This window comes from Papaver somniferum, chromosome 5, assembly GCF_003573695.1.
Source record: "Papaver somniferum cultivar HN1 chromosome 5, ASM357369v1, whole genome shotgun sequence".
Taxonomy (NCBI): domain Eukaryota; kingdom Viridiplantae; phylum Streptophyta; class Magnoliopsida; order Ranunculales; family Papaveraceae; genus Papaver; species Papaver somniferum.
This window is the reverse complement of record NC_039362.1, coordinates 174739081-174760242: the sequence shown is the minus strand read 5'-3', so window position 1 is coordinate 174760242 and position 21162 is coordinate 174739081. Positions and strand designations below refer to the sequence as shown.

Genomic DNA, 21162 nt, shown 5'->3' with positions numbered 1-21162 from the left:
TCTCCAGTGTCACCAATTTTTAGACCTTCTTGTCCTTCTTTGAACTTGATATAGAGGTTTTTAAATTTTGATGAATGTTTTTTAATTAAAATTTCAGGAAATTCCATTTTATTATCTTTTTTCTGTCGCCCGGAAATTTTAACTTAACTTTTGAGCATATCCCGTCATTGACAATAAAATACAACAATGTTAGGTCCAACCTCAGCAAAAGAAGAAAAAAAACATGATCAAGGACTGATTATGGCATCCTCGATGTTACCAAAAACCTGCCAGCAATTTTTCCTATGCGGACTTAGTTCTAACATGTTCAATCGATGACAATGATGAGAGTGTCGTATGATTTGGACGTTAAAAACATGCCATCGGATATATTCCCGGAGTCAGGTTGTGAAAGTGTCGGGAGTGGCCCTGCTGGCTTTGTTCAAGGATAAACTTCTCTAGTTGTCTTTTCTCTAATCTAGCATATTTGGGACGTCGAGATGCAATGTGGGGCTGTTTTTGGCTTCGGCGCTTGTGTAGTTTTTGCGGTTTTGCTAGAAGTTTTCTCAATCAGTCTATGTATAAGTAATATAATACATACTAAGATTTTACGTTAGTTAATTTTTTATTTTTTTTTTCGATTACGTTAGTTAATTTCGATTACGGAGACTTATGCATGTGTTGTATATATTACTCTATCTGTAGATGATGCTAATGGATTGGCTGACTTTTGTTTTTATTTTTATTTTTTTGAATTTTCATCTTCTTTCGTAAATAAATCTTCATACAATTCACTGATTTCTGGGATGTGTTTAGTACTCGAGAGTTAAGAATGGAAGCAACTTGGGCAACTTGTTGTCTAGATAAGCTCGAAGCGTCACATAGGATACATATATATATGCAAATGGCATAATGTCAACTCTTCTGACATAATCCTATATTAATATAGAATTGCACCAGTGTTTAAATTCTTCTAAATAAATGGCTAAGAAAGCTTGAGATTGGGTATCTATCACTTGTTATCTTCTTCTTCTTCTTTGTATACTCTTCTCCTGTCCTATGAATAAGTTGAAAATGGAATTCATTTTTGTGCTTTTCATTTTCCTTCTCGCTTCCTCATCTGTTAATGGTGCTCCTTGTAACCGGCGTCTTTGTGTGCATAAAAGCAAGGCTGCTTATTTCCCTCTATCTAAGCCTCTCATTACCTGTAAGATCGCCTATTTTGACTGTAATTATAAGCTAATGTTTGCTACTTTTTTTACTGAATATTTTATGAATGCAGCTGGAGCATGTGGGTATGGTTCTATGGCAAAAGGTTTCAATAAGGGATACATAGCATCTGGAATTTCTTCCCTGTTAGAAGAAAAGGGTGTTAACGTCTGCGGATCCTGCATACATGTACATAAATACACTAGCATACATTTTAGAAATTTCGATCGATAGGGTTATGCGCGTTTTTACTTTCATGCTGATATATATGCAGGTAACTTGCAAGAACGAGACACTGTGTAGAGGAAGAGGTACCAACGTGGTTCTAACTGACAGCATCCATCGCCAAACAAGACTTCGGAACGTAGGTACAGATTTGATTCTCAGCGACAGAGCTTTTATTTCAATGGCTGCTAAAGGTAAAGCCAGAGAACTCTTAGCACTCAGATCTTATGTCGAGGTGGAATACGAGAGGTATATTAATTAAATGATTATTTCTTTAATTGCGGTTTAGAGTTCTTTAGTAGTAACATTTAATGTACTTGTCGGGGTCTTGCATCGCTGTTTACGTGTAGGATACCTTGTGAATACAAGAACCAGAATGTGTCAATAAGAGTAGATGAAAGCAACAATAAACGAGATCGTTTCGTGCTTACATTGCTCTACCAAGGTGGTCAAACAGGAATCTTTTCAATCTCGGTAATGTACGCAGACACCAATTCTAGTAGTGTGGAGCTAGGCATGACCCATAAATATGGTGCAGTATGGGAAATAAGAAGAATTCTTGAAGGAATCAGAAGAGTTCCTACCGGAGGTCGTCTAAGTTTTAAGCTTCTTGTATATAAAGGGCATGATTTACACGCATATCAGTCTTCCTCCAGACATGTGCCTGCTAATTGGAAAATTGGAGAAATTTATGATTTGGGTTTTCAGTTGAACGGCATTATAGATGTGCGAAGTGGTTGTAATTGTACCGGTTGAGAGCCACCGTAAATCGTCTGTATTCATGTATCAAAATTTCTTCATTTTTCTTTGGTCCAATATTTAATTGAATTTGTCCAGCTTCCAGTCTAGTACCCTGAATTGAATTGCCGTTGTTGACCATTAAAATAAAAATTTACCCAAAGTTCTCTTCTAGAGGCATTTAGCACCACAGGTCGGGTCCACAGCACTATGGTTTCCCCGATCTTTAATTAGCTTGCTTTAATTTTGGGGATATTATTAGCGTGCGTCCGGGAGTTTTCACATCCTATGTACTGTAGTTACTAAATTTCTGGTGTTGCCTTTTATTTACTTGAGATTTTCATTCACTAAGGAAAGAATGAACCTTTTAGTTTTAGATACACAATCTTCGATCAAAAGAAAACTGAAAAAAAAAATATATATATAAGAAAATAATAATTTGGTCAAATGGAAGTTTTGAAAGTCTACTATTGGTTTACGTACAATCTTAATTTCCGAAGAATCAAATGAGTACAAATTTTTATTCTAAAGCTCCATCTGAGACATTTGGGATGATAATTTTAAGGCTGTGCGAAGCACGGGCGCATCACTAGTGCTATAATGAATAAGGAAACAACCATGACGCCAAGGTTTGCAACCAAAAAGGCAGGATCGGCTGAGCCAGGCCGGCCTGTTTTACACCTTACTGGGCCACCTCCTACAACAATAAGAAATAAGATAGGAATAGGAAATATATGTTCTATTCGGAAAACAGAGGACTCTCCTATGAATTTACATTAATATGTAATTCTATTGGTGAAGTGATACGCAATTCAGTTCCATACAACTTTTTTCTATTATTCAACATCGATCTAACCTTTAGCTCATAATACTTAAAAAACCAAAACCAATCGTGATTAAGCAGAAAGCTAGCTAGCATGAGGTGTGTATCCATAGAAAAGTTCCAACAGAAATCCGGCAGGTATCGATCTAAATTATTATTATTTTTTTTTATGATATATTCATACTATTTTCTTTATCGATAGAATAATAATGTTCAACTGAGATTTCTTCTATGTACTCCCTTCCTTGCTTTAGAATGACGTCTGATTTCATGGAGATTATTCAGAACGGTCTCCGTGAAGACTACAAGTATTCTGATGCTAACAGGTAAAATCTTGAATCTAGTTTAGGTTTTTTATACTTTTCAGTGACCTATTTTGAGTTCTATGATTTGTTATATCTCTATTTCATGTGTTTGCAACCGAGGGCTGAGTTGTTTTTTAATTTTCTAGGGAGCGTATGAAGGATATTCTGAACAACCCGTCAAATTTTACTGAAGATGAAAAGATAAACACCCTAGTAAGCTTTCACAAAGATACATGCGCTAACGTACTTTTACAACTTTATCCATCAATTGGTGACGATGATGCATGTCAAGATGCATTTGAGGACTTGAAAATCCTAAAAGTAAGTAACTATATATATTCTTACCGCGACGATGGACATAATATTTATAGTACATAATCCTAAATCACTAACGGTGACATGTGTTTCTTTTGCCAGAAATATGTGTCTGTACTGGATGAACTCGAATTTGAAAACAAACGATCTTGTCTGTATGCAATGTACCAGCAACTGAGAGCAAATAAAAGATACGATTACTCAAGGTTCTAAATACTTCCCTGTTATTTTTTTTAAACTGTTTTTGTTACCTTAAGTACCATTCATGATAATTGATTATAAGGTTGTTTCAATTGTATGTTCGCTGCTTGAAACAGATGAGATCTGCAATGTCAGGTTTATTAGAATCTCCTGACGCCCAGCTCCCAGAGGATATTAAGAACCAGATACTGCAAAACTTAGGATGTCATATTTATGATTATGATGTAGATGATGATGTTTATGATGTTTATGATGATGATAATGATGATGAGGATAAGGAGTACCTACGTGTCGAAAGAGAAATAAGTGTTATACTTGCTGAACTCCGAAGGCTAGGAGTTGATATATCCGAGTACCAAGATAGTGATAGCAATGAAGATCCCAAATTCATGGATAACCAGCCTATAACGCAAGCCACCATAGATCACTACACGGTAATATATAACTATGACTTATCTATATGTTGTTTTTTACTCTCATTCTTGGAACAATCACTTAGTTGTTTTTTGCTTGTTCAATATAGCTGATGGAAGAGGAAGTAAAAAGGAGGTCGGACGAAATGGTTCAGGTGCTGGAAGATGTGAATCCCATTGCTGGGTATATATCTGATGTAAAACATCACACTGAAATTATGCAAAGGGGTTTAACTACGTACAGGTACATTATTTGAATAACAGTTTGTGTTTACTTTTGTGAATTTATTACAAGTATGAAGTATATATAGTTGGGGTGAACTTCTCAACTTCTCGTCAATCCTTACTAATTTGAATAGTTGTGTATACTTCTTGCAGTGGTGATCGACGATTTATGGGAAAGAATAGAAATGAATAGGCAAACACTCAAGAAAAGGCGCCGTAAGACAACCATATCTAGAGGGTTTACAAGGAAGAAATTGCATGTTCAAGGCCTAAGACGCGGACCAAATCCAAAAATGTGCTTTTCCATCTGATCCAGTAAAGGTTATGTAAAAGTTACGTCCCATGGATCAATGAACTCTATCTAAGCTAACTGATATAAAGAAAACATCTATTTTTCAATCTAAAGTACTTCTCATTCAAACCCGATTTGATTTACGTATTTCACCCATGAAATTCTGCTACAAAATTAGAAAGCGGCACAAACATCAGAAAGTTACTGACCTACTGCCACAAAACTACATAGTCCAAGAAAGCTCTCGACAAATAACAAGTCAAGCCAACATCCCAAGCTCCTAGAGTGTAACTACTGGAAATCCAGTAGTACACCCAAAAGGAAAGTGACCAAGATCTAAGACATGTTAAGTAATATAAACTAGAAATTTTTTATTGATGAACTCTAAGGAAATAAAATACAAGTTCTTGAAACAAGGAAATCCAAATCTCACTCTCTATACTATGCTCTTTTCTCTCTCCCAAAATCCACCCCCTGTGCCTTTGCCCAAGGATCTATATTTATAGGCCAATCAACCCTAATGGGGTAGAACTCATTTTACTTCGCCAAGTTCTTTCGGGAGTGCTTTATACTTCGCCCAGGCCATTTTCCATAAAACTTTTCCCCTTCTTTCGCTATCTTCACATGGATTTGTCGGGACACCTGTCTCTTTTCTTGCTCCCCATATATTTATTTCGCAATATATCTTTTCAACCAAGTTACCGTACTTCGCCCTTTCAACCTCGTCGTTGATATCTTGTTGGGTACTCTAACTTGGTCTTTCGTAACATAGATTCTTCGTGTAAGTCTCTTCGCATCTCCTTTGTACTTCGCGTGATTGATCAGTGACAAGATAATTCTGACATTCGAATTGACAAGTCCCTGACTGGGATCTCTAAGTGAGATTCTCTAGCCATTCTTCTTCCCTTTATGTCCGACATGTGGCGAGCCTATTTCGTGTACCCACATTTTTCCTTTTCTTATTCTATTCGAGTCATTCAAGAATGGAATAAGAACCGCTTTGGATTCCCTAGCCGACACGTTCTCCACTTTCCTGCCTCCACGTGACCAAGTTCTCTGGGTAACCTCCTATTGTCGGTTAATATACCTCGAACGTGTCTTCAACCCGCTGAGCCATTCATCTTCTCAACGCTATTTATATCCGACTTAAATTAGGTCTGGGGTTTCTTTTCCTCTTCTTCCTCCCTTTGCTCTATGTTTGTCTGGTTTTTGCGCTTTATCCATCTTCTGCCATTGTTGCTATCCTTCTCAACCTTCTACTCTTCTTTTGTTACTATGACTCCCAAGAAGATTACCACAACTATCTCACTCAAATCCCTTGAGCAATTCCAAGCGGATTTTCAAAAGATGGGTTTAACCCTAAGTCCTGTTGTTGATTCTTTTGTGAGTCCACTTGTTACTGCTACTCAGGACATGGAACCGAACTACAGGTGGATTCAGTTGGATACTTGGACGGCCGACAAGATGATCGTCACTGTGGTCTAATTGGGGGATGGATTATCTTTTCCCTTTTACAACCCTTCTAACCCCATCTTTCTCGAAATTTTGGGTAAGCTGCAGTGTGGAGTTTTTCAACTCTCGGGTAACGCAATCCGCATTTTCAACGAGTTCAGGGTTCGCTTGGGTAATGGTACTTCTCAAGTCCCATCAGCAGCAGAAGAATTCGATTCTCGCGACCTAATGTGGACTCTTTCGTGGCCAACTACTCAGCTAAATTCACCAACATGAGAGAATACCAGGAGTGGGGCATTGATCTTGTTTGAAATGTTTTTGTGGCTCCGACCAAAGCTCTTCTGTTAGATATGGATTCCCAACTTCGCCTCTCTTGTGATGATGACTGGGAGATGTTTCCTCTGGTGGTTCGTGGTTCTTTTGTTTGGGGTTTTGACGAAAAAGGGGCTCCTCGCCAAGGCCCTCTTCCTAAACATTGTTATCTCGCTGGTTGCGGTCCTTGGAGATTTCGGTGGTCTGTGCCAGCCAAGGTATGTCTTTCTTCCTTATGATTCATCTCATTTCGTGGCCTGATTTGTCCTTATGATCACCTTTTCTTTCAGTTTGTGATGCCTGTCGCAGGTCTTCTCAAGACGTGCAAGGAAAATGTTTTTTACTACCGAGTCTTCAACTCCCAAACAGGTATCTACCTCGCCTATCATTTTCATCTCGTGATATCTTTAAATTCTTACCTTCTATTCTTCACAGGATGACACTCTCCTTGCGAAGCAACAATGTTCTTGAATCAACTAAGGGGAGAAAAAGGCGTGATCATCCTGTTCTTCCTCCTCTTTATTCTCAGGTATCTTTACTTCGTCATTATTGTCACCTCGCATATTTCATCCTTTTAGCCATCTTTCATGCTGACTTTGCTATATTGCAGACTGGTGTTCCCCCTTCTGGTGGGTCCAAAAGGCAACGTAAGGTCTTGGATCTGGATGCTTTGACCGCAGTTCCAAGTTATGTCATTCTTAAAAGTCTCTCTACTCTTCTCAAGCTTCAACCTTCTCAGTGTCGCACAACTACTTCTCCCAAAGTAGTTGATCCTCCTCTTCATCCCAAGGTTGAGCATCCCAAGAAGTTCACGAAGGATTCCTCTACCGGCGAGAAGAAGAAGCAGGCGGCTCTATCAGTGCTGTCTAACCATCTCTATGATCCGGACATGAAGTTTCTCCAAGAGGTCTACAATAAAGCTCGCGAAGACCCAGCCATGAGGTCTCGTGCCTTAGAATATCTGGTGACTTTTATTACTGATGACTTCATTTCTCAAAAATCATCCGTACTGCTAAATGCCCCCATGAACTTGTCTCTCCAACAAAATTCAGCTTTGATGAACCAGGTGAGCCTTTTGTGCTTTTCCCGTTATGCTTTCTTCATGTCCCAAGATTTATTTCTTAAATTTCGATTCTACAATTCGCAGGAGGTCAACCGTCACATGGACAGCCTCGTGGAAATTAGACTTGATCACGAGAAATCAAAGAGGGACTAGGCTCAAATCAAAGTTTTGATGAAGGATCTTCAAGAGGAAAAGGAGCATTCCATCAAGCAGAGTCAGAAGAAAGAGAATCTTCTAAGTAAGTTCCCTCCCCTTGCAGAATCGTTCTTTGCCTTTGCTTTTACTTCTGTTATTTTCTTATTTTTTATTTCGTCAAGCTCGTTGTATGCAACGCCAAATGGATTCCTCCTAAGCATCTTCCTCGCTAGAAGATATGTGTGCTGAGAATCTGAACCTCGTGACCCAAAATGATTGGTATGTGTCCGAGAACCTGATTTTGAATGAGAAGGTCGAGACTCTTTTTTCACAAGTGGACCGCCTGTCTATTGATTGTTCTCGTAACGAGGAATTAAATTATCATCTTAACGACGAGAATGAGCGCCCCAAGCTTGAACTTCAAAGGGTCAGCAATTCCCTCACCACTTCGAGGAACCTTCATTCCTCGTTACTAGCTGCCTATAGGAGACTGGAAGATGATAACGAGCGCGTGATCAATTGTAAAAATAAAGTTGTGGTTGATCTTCGCAAATCTCGTAATAAAGTAACTGGTTTAAACGAAGAGATTGATTTTCTGAAGAAGAAGGTGGAACTTCTTCAAGTTCAGCTGGATAACTCATCCCGCCCGAAGTCTATCAAATCTTCCTCTCAAGCCAAGTCTGCAGATCCTCGCAAGAACAAGGGTGCTCTTGTCATTCAATCTTATAAGGATATCTCGAAGTCTGGTCACGGTAAAGGTTGGGACACTGCATATCATGAGTTATGTGTTCAACTTCACGAGGCGGATCTAACAATCTCCAGGATGGATCATTTGCATACCGACATCCAAGAAACCTTGAACACCACTATCTTGCAATTGGAAGGTAGCTTTAGGTGCAGTGCGGAATACTATAGATTATGTCAAACTTCTAGTTTCTAATGAAGTTATGTTTGGTTTTGCAGAATCCGAAGAGCGCCATAAGAGCCAAGTCCTTCGCCTTTCCCGTGAAAGGGATGAATTTCGCACAGAGGTTCCTCGCCTCAAGAATTAGGTCAGTGATTTGAATGCTGACATGGACGAGATGACTGAAACTTCTGCGAAGGTAGCAAAGTTAGCTCGCAAGAACACTCAGAACTATCTGGTTTCTCTTTTTGGTAATTTATGCGACGAGCATGGCCTTCCTCATCCTTCTTTTCTTCTGGAGGTGTTCTCCGATGACGAGCAACGAAAGGATGATAGGATCATCTCTTGTGAAGAAGAGAGGCTTAGTGAATATGGCGAGGAGTGTAAAATTGATGAAGCGAAAGTAGAGGTTGAAGAGTCCAAGGACATATCACTGATATTGTCCCCACTTGACCAGCTGTTGCAGCAGGTGTGGGGTTTTAATCTAAAAGACCTCGGTGCTATGTAAGGAGATGCCCAAACTTATTAGGCACCACATGTACTTCCTCTTATTCCATGTGGGACTATCCTAACTATACATATGTGGTTTACATCGCGCCACATACTCCAACAGTCACCACTGCATTCAACCATTAATAGCAAAGATCTCTTACAAACGATGTGTAGGTAAAAGGTACACATTTAACATGAATATTAAAATTACAAGTAAAAGAACCATGTGTCTTCAAAAATGCATATTAAAATTACAATTCATTTAACATTACACCAAATAAAAAAATTACAATACATCCCCGCCGGATGGGGCCAATCAAAAATACATCGCCTTGGGTAGCTCCATGCACATTATATGAAAAGAAAAAAATGCCTGATACGTAGCATGGACTCTAATATAGTCGGATTGCCACTATTCACCGTGGTTTACTCCGGCACAACCCACGGTACTTACTAAAAAAGAGAGACAATAAAAAGAACAAAACGAGTCCAAATTTGTGCCTCCCTAAAAACCGGGGTGGACACTAAGGCTTCTCCTATTAGCCGATAAAATCTCAAAAACCCACCTTATTTTTAGTTTATTGTTTCTGTTTTTCTTCAAAAAGAAAAAATGCAAAAATTTACAACACATAATATGTGCGCGATTCCCGGTGTTCTTTTTTATCTTCTCTCCAAAAAAACAAACAAACTCAGGTATCGCTTTTCCAATCATGTGATTAAAATCAGACCCTATGTTTCATATGGGAATCTCGAGTGATCAATGAGGGTTTGAATAATTAATCGGAAACCTTAAATCATCATATAGAGGAAGAATAGTTGTGTCATCGTTCATAATAACTTACCAGATACAAGTTATTAATTTTAACAATGATTATAAAATCGAACTAATAACATCTTGGAGGTTTGGCCAAGAGAAAAATAGATTGTGGTATAAAATTATAGCTGATAAATATGGTTGTAATTTCTCTAACTGGATTCCAGATCAAGTCAAGTATGCACACGGCGTCTCCTGTTGGAAAACAATTGCATCCACAACCTCCTTGGTGAGTACAAATTCAAGATTAATTCTTCACTCTGGTACAGTGATTGCATTCTGGAATGATATCTGGAAAGGAAATTCTCCTCTGTCTATATCTTTCCCAGCTCTCTACAAACTTTCAATGAACAGAGATGCAAAGATGGTTGATATGATCTCTACAGATGGCAGTTGGATGTTCAATTTTAAACGTAATCTCGTGAGTGCAGAAGTTAACTCTTTGGCAGAATTGTTGGTGCTGATTGGAAGTAACCCACCAGCTCTGGATGAACTTCCAGATACAAGGCGTTGGACGTTAAACAGCTCTGGTATTTTCACAGTAAAATCTCTTTATTCTAATCTCACCTCAGAGTTTGGCATCCCTGATTTCCCACACAATTTTGTATGGAATAGTTCTATACCTCCTAAGATCAATTTCCTAGTGTGGTGTTTAATCCATGACAAGCTAAACACCCTGGATGTGATGCAGATAAAAGGCATTGATATTTATAACTCCTGTGTTCTATGCGGCGACGACACTGAATCCCAGGAACACATCTTCCTGCATTGTAAGATAGCTCATAGGGTTTGGTATTCGGTGTTACCAAAAGAGGGTTGGTCTTGGGAAATTCCAAGAAATATGCAGATGCTTGCTCTAGGCTGGAACCAAGTTCATTTCACCACTGCAGGAAAATTTCTCTGGGATCTAATTCCAGCAGCAGTAATCTATACCATTTGGTTAGAACGTAACAGGCGCATCTTTGAGATGAACTACAACTTCAAGACAGACTCTGATCTCTGTATAGAAGCAAATTCATTGATCCTTGCTTGGGCGAGTGCTTCAGGACAACGTATCCAGAATTTCTCTAGCACCATTTTTAATAACTGGGATGCTCTCTTCATGTAATTTAGTTGTTTTTACTTTCTGTTTTTCTACCGCTGGTAGATCTTCATTGTACTTCCTTTTCTCTTAATACATCTTCTCTTCTTATAAAAAAAAAACTAAGAACATCTGGAATTGGAATAACGCAGCTTCAAACTTTGGGCAAAAAGGTGTGATTGACTTCACAGCTCTACCTTGATGGTGTTTTTGTGACTTATAAGAATCTTTTCATACAACAAACTTGGATTATTTGGCATCAAAGAGCTAGGTTAAGTTTTTTTTTTTCTCCAACTTTATATCCATGCCTATCAAAGGTGATCAATCAAACCCTTTTACGGCAACTCACAACGTCATCGTCTCTGATAAGGATACTGGTTTATCTCCTACCAGTCTTTATTATGTGCACCCAGCAGACAATCCTACGTCTGTCATCTTTACTCCTCTTCATACGAGTGATAACATGTACTTGGGAAAGAGGAATGACAAAAGCTCTAAGTGCAAAAAGAAAAACCGACTCCATCACACACTGGTGCTAAGTATTTTTCTCACCATTGTGGATGATTACTTTAGATGTACTTGGGTTTATTTAATGAAGGTCAAATCAGAAACTCTCATGTTTCTTAAATATTTCTTTAGTTTTGTACTCAATCAGTTTGGTCACAAACTGTCCACAATCTCATCTGGAGTTCATACATTACTCATTCCACAATTACAGACCTTTAGTTCTAATAGTGGGTCTGAGTTTAAATCCAATGACCTTCAGGTGTTGTTTCATCAACATGGTATTATACATCAAACCAGTTGTGCTTGTAGTCTGCAGCAAAATGGCGTTGTTGAAAGAAGGCATCGCCATTTGCTTAATGTAGCGAGATCCTTGCGTTTTCAGTCCAATTTACCTATTAGTTTTTGGGGTGAATGCATCCTTGCTGCAACTTATCTCATTAACAAATTGCCAACTCCAGTCTTGACATACAAGTCACTTCAAGAGGCATTATTACAAAAGTCCCCATATTACTCATCCCTGCGAGTATTTGGATGTCTTTGTTTTGAAAAAGATCATGAAATTTTACATAAATTTAACCAACGAGCCAAGCCAGGCATCTTTGCTGGGTATCTTATGGTCAAAAAGGTTATATGATTTATGACATTGAATCAAAATCCATTTACACTTCTGGTGATGTTGTTTTCCATGAAAATAATTTCCGTTTTCATGAAATGGGGAGTACTTATAGAACTGAAAATTATATCCATTGGATGACAAGAATTTACAGCCATTCGGATTTAGCCGTTGGCGGTTTTGGGTAAAACGCGGGAGGGTTCACAACATACGCCGGCGTGGGAACGAAAAACGGGAGATTTTGGAACACAAGCTAGCGTGCTTGCTACAACCGCCCGGTTTACCGTCAAGCGCGCGTCTGTTCTTCCGTCTCACTCAATAAACCAACAATTTTGTTGATTTGCTCATCCATTTTTCATATTTGTTGAGTCCATAGTGCTAGTAAAATGAACAGATTTCATGTTTGTTGAGTCCATAGGAACTGCTCTAACCCTTGACAGACTTATGCATTATTGGTCCTCTATTTGGGTTCTTCTTTTACTCTTTATTCTTTGTTTGTACTGTGCACCTATTTTCACGTCGTACGTATAAACTTTACACTTTACTCTTTGTTTGTACTGTGCACCTATTTTCACGTCATACGTATAAACTAGTCTAGTCTTTACTTTTACTCCTGATTGATTGAACGCGTTGGAACCAGCATTTGCCTAATAAAGCTGTCTTGTATTGTTTTCATGACCAAAATAATGTGACTTGTTTCTCTAGTAATACGCATCCCACGGAATCTTTCTTTTTTCCTTTTTTTTTTTTTTGTTTCAAGTGAACTGCATTCACACCCACAGATCAAGGAAGTGAGAAAAGGGTGTAAAAATAGCTATTTCTTATATGAGGTTGAAAAGAAAATAAGGGGGTAAGATCTTAAACTCTAGGTTTAGAAGACAACTTCTTTTTGTTATTTTCGTACAGACTTTTCATAAGAATTACAAAGTGTATGTATACATGATCTTCCTTGAACTACAGGGTGAGAGTATTTCCCAACTTAAACTGATTTCCTAAACCACAAATTGCGTGACTAACAGGGTATCATGTGTCAAGCAGCACATGTACCAGATGATGAGTTAACACCCTCCCATAAGCGCAACGGGTTCTCTTGAACCGTTAGCTTGAATCGTAAAAGAGAAAACCGATTTGTAGAGAGTGGTTTTGTGAAGATATCCGCAATTTGATCTTTACTTGAGATAAAACGAACATCAAGAAGTTTGGAAGAAACCTGATCACGAACAAAATGATAGTCGATTTCTATATGCTTTGTCCGTGCATGAAATATAGGATTAGCTGTGAGGTAAGTTTCCCCAAGATTATCACACCATAAGATAGGTGGAGAACGTGTAGATATACGAAGTTTCGAAAGGAGCGACTGAATCCACATAATTTCAGCAGTAGCAATAGCAAGTCCTCGATATTCAACTTCAGTACTAGAATGCGATACTGTTTTCTGTTTACGAGCACTCCGTGAGATAATATTTCCACCTAAATAAACACAATATCCACTAGTAGAACGACGATCGTCAAGAGAACCAGCCCAATCAGAATCAGTATATGCCCTGAAAGATAATTGTAAAGACGGTGATGGTCGAAGAAGTATACCAAATGTACTTGTACTCTTGAGATAACGGAGAATAGACTTAATTAAACCCCAGCGAAATTCGGTAGGAGCATGCATAAATTGACAAACTTTATTAACAACATGTGCAAGGTCTGGACGAGTAAACGTTAAATATTGCAATGCTCCAACAATACTACGGTATTCAGTAGCATCAGTTAATAAAGTGCTACGATCAGAAGAAATATCACCAGAAGTATTCAGCGGAGTGCTAATTGGTTTAACTCCATCCATTTTTGTTCGAATAAGAAGATCATGAGCATAACGTTGTTGAGAAAGAAATAAACCCGAAGAAGTACGAATCGCCTCAATGCCAAGAAAATAACACAATGAACAAAGATCTTTAATTGCAAACTCTTGTTGTAAACGACTGAGAACAGAGGCAATAGCTGTGGTACTGGAGCCAGTAACGATACTGTCATCCATGTAGACTAATAAATAAATAGCAACATAAGTTCCATTGTAAATAAACAATGACGAGTCACACTTCGAAATAATAACCCAATTTGTAGCAAAAAGGTACTAAGCCTGTGATACCACGCACGAGGATCCTGTTTAATTCCATAGAGGGAACGATGTAATTTGCAAACATGTGTAGGAAAACGAGAATCCACATAAACCGGAGGCTGTTTCATATACACCTCTTCCTGAAGTTCTCCATGGAAAAAGGCATTCTGCACATCCAGCTGATGAATCGTCCAATTGGAAGATAAAGCAAATGTGAGAATAATTCGTATAGTATATGGTTTAACTACCAGACTAAACGTTTCAGAGTAATCAATTCCCTCTTATTGATTGCAGCCTTTTGCAACCAAGCGAGATTTATGACGTGCAATTTTACCATCAGGATTTCGTTTGATACGATATATCCATTTACATCCAATAACATTGATAGAAGGATCATATAGTACTAGCGACCATGTTCCATTCCGAAATAATGCATTAATCTCGTCATCGGATGATACACGCCAATCTGGATCTTTATGAGCCTGTGAAATACAAGTAGGTTCACAAAGGGAATCACACATCAGCGCGTATTTGGAGTTGGGTTTAAAAATTCCATCCTTAGCTCTAGTTACCATTGGATATGTCGAAATACTCGGTTGTACAGCAAAAGCCTGAACACTGGAGTCTGCTGTCGTAAGTGTGGATCCTTCTACATCAAAAGAAGACATAGGAGCTGGTGGTGGAGACTGATAATTGGTTGAAAATAAATCCACATGGGAAGCAGGTGCTGGCGGAATATCATCTGAGGAAGTAGCAACATTTTCAACATTGAACTGGGTGCGCTCTTGGTAACGTCAGTTGCTGAACGGAAGAAACTTGCCTTGGTGACGTCAGTTGCTGAACAGAAGAAACTTGCCTTGGTGGAGACCGAGGAGACAGTGGTTGAGTGGAGGAAAATACCCTTGTTGGAGACCGAGCAGACAACGGCTGGACAGGTGTAGGATGACTAACCATAGATGAAGTTGTAGACTGTCCTGGTTGATCTGACAGCACCGGATGGACAGTGGAACGAGTAGAAGAGACCAAAGGTAATGAAACAGATAAGGGAGAAGGTGAAGTTACCTGTGAAGTATTTGATGCCGGAGAAGGTGATGTCGCGGGTGCAAAGGGAAAGGTAGTCTCATCGAAAACAACATGACAGCTGACGTATATTCGATCTGTAGGAATATGAAGACACTTATAACCTTTGTGAGATGGACTATAACCAATAAAAACACAAGGAGAAGAAAGAGACTCCATTTTGTGAGACCTATACGGATCCAAATGCGGATAACACAGACAACCAAATACACGAAGAGAAGTGTTATCAGGCGGGAGACCAAAAAGAGCTTCATATGGAGAGGAGTTATTAACAGAAGTTGAAGGGACACGATTTATTAAATAACAAGCAGTGTAAAACGAATCATACCAATATGAAGACGACACAAAAGCCATATTTAGGATTGTAAGATCAGTTTCACGAATATGACGATGACGACGTTCAACCAAACCATTTTGCTCAGAAGTATGCGGGCATGAAAAACGATGAAAAATTCCAAGTTTTTGGAGATGCAGAGTAAGTTTGCGATACTCGGCATCATTGTCAGACTGAAATATTTTTATTTTTCGATTAAAAGATTTTCAACATGCTTTTGGAACAAAAAGAATATAGAAAAGACATCAGATTTTTGACACATAGGAAACATCCAAGTAAAACGACTATACGCATCAATAAATATGACATAATATTTGTAACCTTCATTAAAAAAATATGTGAGGGTCCCCATACATCCGAGACAATTAAATCTAATTGATTCAAATAAATAGTTGTACTGGATTTAAACGGTAACTTATGACTCCTATGCTCATGACAAGATGAACAAATGGTTTGAAACCGGAAGAGGAAAATGAGAAATAACTTTGCGAACTGTGCGCATCATTGGATGTCCCATTCTAGCGTGCTAGGCTTGTAAACTAGCACGTCTCCTATACAAGCTTTAGGAGATTGAGACGAGTCAGCGAGTTGATAAAGACCACCTTTCCTACTGCCGCGAAGAAGAACCTTCCCGGTACATCGACCCTTCACAAGAAAAAAATTTGGATGAAATTCAAATAAGACATTATTATCAGTAGTAAGACGAGAAACATATAAGAGATTGTGAGAGATTTGTGGTGCAAAGAGAACATCGTGAAGCTGCAACTTACGATTGGGAGTTCCTAAAATAGAGGAACCAGCATTAGAAATTGGTATAGAAAAATCATTACCCGGTTGTATTTGGTCAGGACCAGTATACTCAGTTGGAAATTGAATACGAGAGAAATCATTGGTGATATGATTAGTAGCACCACTGTCGGGAGTCCATGAGGGTGATGGTAGTAATCCAGGTCCATGAGAAGCATATGCACGAGGTACGAAAGATGGTGGTTGACGACGAGGAGGAAGAAAACTTCGATCAAAACGGTTTCAACAGTCTGGAGCTTCATGATTTGGACGACCAAAAAGCTGGCAAGGAAGTTCAGAACGTCCACGTTGTAGTTGAGTAGTGGGAGGACGATTTGGTGCAGCAGCGAAGCGGTTCGAGGTTGGTGTAGTAGTGAATCTGTTTGGTGCAACAGCGGACTGAACTGGAGATGAGTTGTAAGCACCAGAATATTGGGACTGTGCATTATTACGTGATTATGCAACAACATTAGCAACCGGCTGAGTATTCAACGTCTTGGCCTGAGTATCTATACGCAGCTCAAAGGTTAGAAGAAAAGTGAGAAAATCTTCCACAGTTAGAGAACTCATTGTGGTAGTCAAAGATGTAACTATTCAGAGTATCTATACCAAGGTAGAACTATTCAGAGTTTAGGTTTAACAGAAGAAGAAGTAGACAGAGATAGGTTTAGAAGACAACTTGTTTTTGTTATTTTCGTACAGACTTTTCATAAGAATTACAAAGTGTATATATACATGATCTTCCTTGAACTACAAGGTGAGAGTATTTCCTAACTTAAACCGATTTCCTAAAAGACAAATTGCGTGACTAATAGGGTATCGTGTGTCAAGCAGCACAGTACCAGATGATGAGTTAACACTGATGTGATTCAGTTAGACCATCTATCTGCTTAGCATGCAGGCCGATCTAGTTTTTTAGTTTGGGGTAACCTGGCTGGTAACTAGCTTCGGTGAAATGCATCTGTAGTATGTCATAGTCCAATAACCGCGTAAAAAAACCTCCGGAAGATGGTCATTGTCAGAATCTATATGTCATATGTACGATACGTTCTTGGTGAAGGTTTCTCCCCGGATTTATCGGTGATGATAGCGAGACTAGACTCTAGAGTTGTTAGACAAAAGTCTCGCACCTATTCTTAGCTAGGTCAAAATTTATTGAAGTCTTGCACCTAGCTATGAGTTATTTCCTGTCGAAAAAAATTCTGTCAGGAAAAAGTGAAATAACATGTTCCGCTGGAACTTTGGTCTCCTGAGATCCTCGAGTAGTCACGTCATGTGTGTGAAATGCTTGGGTATATTTACTTGACTCCAACTCAAATCTTCTACAGAAAAAGAATCACCATTATATAACATCATATGGGACTTGGTAAGTCGTCACTGGAAAACCAAAAACTACTCTTCAGATGAATTTTAAAATGTTGCTACGAGCAAGCATTGCCTATGCTACTTTATTAGTTTTAATGTTGGTTTCATCGTACGACGTTCTTTTTGCTTCTGGTTCTTCTTTTTCTCTAACTCATAAAAAACAGCATTTACAAGTAGTTGGTGCAGAACAAGAAGTAGAGGCACTTCTGAAATGGAAATCAACCCTTGTCAACAAAAATCATTCTCTCCTCTCTTCATGGAAGATGATGAACTCTACTGCGAGTACAACGAGTCCGTGCAAGTGGTATGGAATCACTTGTAATAATGGAGGAAGTGTGGTGGAATTAAAATTAACAGCTTTAGGGTTACAAGGTACGCTTCATAGTTTCAACTTCACATATTTCTCAAACTTTGTTACTCTTGACTTGAGCGACAACATGCTTTTTGGAACCATTCCATCTCGAATTAGTTACCTTCCAAAACTCACCCACCTTGATCTTTCCTTGAATAAGCTTTCTGGACATATTCCATCAGAAATAGATTCTCTTACAAGGCTTTCATATTTAGACCTTTCTCAAAATCAGATTAGTGGATTTATCCCTCGAGAAATTGGCAATTTATATTCTCTCACTCAGCTAGATTTGTCTGGAAACAATCTGGTTGGGTCAATTCCTACTTCAATATGCAATTTAACCCACTTGGTCGTGTTGAATAGCTATAAAAATCAACTCTCTGGCAGCATCCCTCAACATATAGGAAGGCTAAGATCTCTAGCTCTTTTATCAGTGTATGGGAACAATCTCATTGGTTCAATTCCCGCTTCTTTAACCAATTTGAGTAGCCTAGACACTCTTTTCCTATCCGATAACCAACTTACTGGTATCATTCCTCAAGATATAGGAAAGCTAAGTTCTCTTACCCTCATGGAGTTGTGGAGAAACAATCTCATTGGCCCCATCCCTACTTCTGTGTGCCACTTGGACAACCTCGTCGGTTTAGCAGTTTTTGAAAATCAACTCTCTGGAAGCATCCCTCAACATATAGGAAGGCTAAGATCTCTAGCTGCTTTATCAGTGTATGGGAACAATCTCATTGGTTCAATTCCTGCTTCTTTAACCAATTTGACTAGCCTAGACACTCTTTACCTGTTTGATAACCAACTTACTGGTATCATTCCTAGAGATATAGGAAAGCTAAGTTCTCTTACCCGCTTGGAGTTGTGGAAAAACAATCTCATCGGCCCCATCCCTACTTCTATGTGCCACTTGGCCAACCTCGTCGGTTTAGCAGTTTTTGAAAATCAACTAACTGGTTCCATACCTCAAGACATAGGAAAGCTAAGGTCTTTGAAAATCTTACTTATGTCCCAAAACAAACTCACTGGTTCAATCCCTTCTTCGGTGGGTAATTTGAGCAATTTAATTGAATTAACTATCTCACAGAATCAACTAACTGGATCAATCCCTGCGTCCGTGGGTCACTTGAGAAACTTGAATTTACTTTATCTTTTTGAGAATTTCTTTTATGGTTCATTACCAGTTGGAATCAACAATATAACTCTGTTAAAACGATTGTCTTTGAATGATAACAAATTTTCTGGTTATTTACCTCAAAATATATGTCAAAGCGGAATGCTAGAAACATTCAAGGTACATAATAACTGTTGGAAACAAAGCACTATAATCAAATTACACAAAGAAACCGCTGAGTCGCGTACTAGGTCGCTATCTTTAAGGTGTTTCGCGACTCTGCCTCTTGATTGTGCTAGCAGTCAGTTTTTTGTCGAAACCCTATGGGATAAAACAGCTTATCTCTTTCGATTTCTCTGCACTGAGAAATCGAATCAATAATAACTCTTTCAACAACACTTGTTCAGAAAAACTTGACGAAATAAAAATAACGTTCTATTACTTTTCTTCCAGAAACCAGTTTTTTTTTTTTTTTATAATCAAAAAGAATCAATGGAATTAATGGAAAATTAATTTTCGATTAAATGCCAATTAAATTTCTTTGTAACAGCAAAAAAAACGGTCGTATTAAAATTTCAACATTAACTGTAATTAATCATGATATAATTATCTTAATACGTTTTGAAAATTTAAGTTAAAAACAACAAAAAAAATTGTTTCTGGATCAACAGACCTCCCAAGACCCCAAGGCCCCGCTCCCGGACTAATGTAATATAATATATAGTATAAATAGTATATACCCTAGTGAAATTGTGTGGGGTGGGAATTGAACCCATGCCTATAGTGTGAGAGCTCAAAACAATGCCACAATACTATCTCTCTAACTTTGGCATATTATTACAAAACTATGTTTTTAAATATATACCCCAACAATAACCATTTCACCGGTCGTATACCAAGAAGCCTTAGAGCACCACCCTTACAAGTCTCTTTCTTGGAAATAATGATCTTGCAGATAATTTAACCGAGGCGTTTCACGTGTATCCATATCTAGAAAGGTTTACAGTGCAAAACAATATGATGTATGGTGAACTCTCAAAAGACTGGGGGGATTGTCAAAATTTGACAGCCCTATCATTCAGAGGGAACAATATCACCGGTAGAATACCATCTGAAATGGGGAAGTTGAAGATTTTAAGGGAACTTTATCTTGGTTCAAATAATTTAGTAGGAGCAGTTCCAAAAGAGTTGTTGAAACTGTCCTCGTTAGTTGATTTACGTTTGAACAATAACCAGCTCTCCGGTAGGTTGCCTTGCACAATTGGATTGTTATCCAACCTGCAATATCTTGATTTATCAGCCAATAAACTCATCGGATCAATACCCAAGAAACTAGGGGAGTGTTTAAATTTACTATCATTGAATTTGAGCAGGAACAATTTTAATGAAAGCATCCCACCTCAGATCGGTAACTTGGATTCGTTACAGATTTTGTTAGATCTTAGTTACAATGAGCTGAGTGGAAAGATACCATCAGCTTTTGGTAAATTAAACAAACTGGAACATTTAAATTTATCCCACAACAGATTTTCAGGCTCGATTCCATCTTCATTTGATCAAATGCTTAGCTTGGCTATTGTTGATGTTTCGTTCAATGAATTGAGTGGTCCTCTTCCAAACACCAAGGCATTTAAGGATGCTCCTGTTTATGTATTGAAGAACAACAAAGGACTGTGTGGTAATAGCTCTAGAGGTTTAAAACCATGTAATACTAATTCTATAATTGAAGTTGAAGAAGAAGTTAAAGAAAATGCAAAAGAGAGAATATTGTTTTACGGTGTTATTGCTTTGGGGTTCGCAGTTGGATTTTGGGGTTTGTTCTTGGTTCTGCTTCTCAAAAAAGAGAAATGGTGGTTTGGTTATTGGAGGATTATCGATTCCATTGTGACAAGAATAATCCGTTGTATTCACAAAAATTGA

General features: G+C 38.4%; 2 protein-coding genes across 2 annotated transcripts; both read left to right on the top strand.

The window, feature by feature from the left end:
* The first annotated feature begins 974 nt into the window (after nucleotides 1-974).
* LOC113278188 (expansin-like A1) lies at nucleotides 975-2314 on the top strand. Its single transcript, XM_026527090.1, has 4 exons — nucleotides 975-1186; nucleotides 1262-1377; nucleotides 1463-1662; nucleotides 1764-2314. Exons 1-4 carry the CDS (start codon nucleotides 1039-1041, stop codon nucleotides 2167-2169), a joined length of 870 nt encoding a protein of 289 aa, XP_026382875.1. The 5' UTR covers nucleotides 975-1038; the 3' UTR covers nucleotides 2170-2314.
* Nucleotides 2315-17823: 15509 nt separating this feature from the next.
* LOC113280105 (probable leucine-rich repeat receptor-like protein kinase At1g35710) lies at nucleotides 17824-21162 on the top strand. Its single transcript, XM_026528758.1, has 2 exons — nucleotides 17824-19372; nucleotides 20198-21162. The coding sequence occupies exons 1-2, from the start codon at nucleotides 17824-17826 to the stop codon at nucleotides 21160-21162; spliced, it is 2514 nt and encodes an 837-aa protein (XP_026384543.1).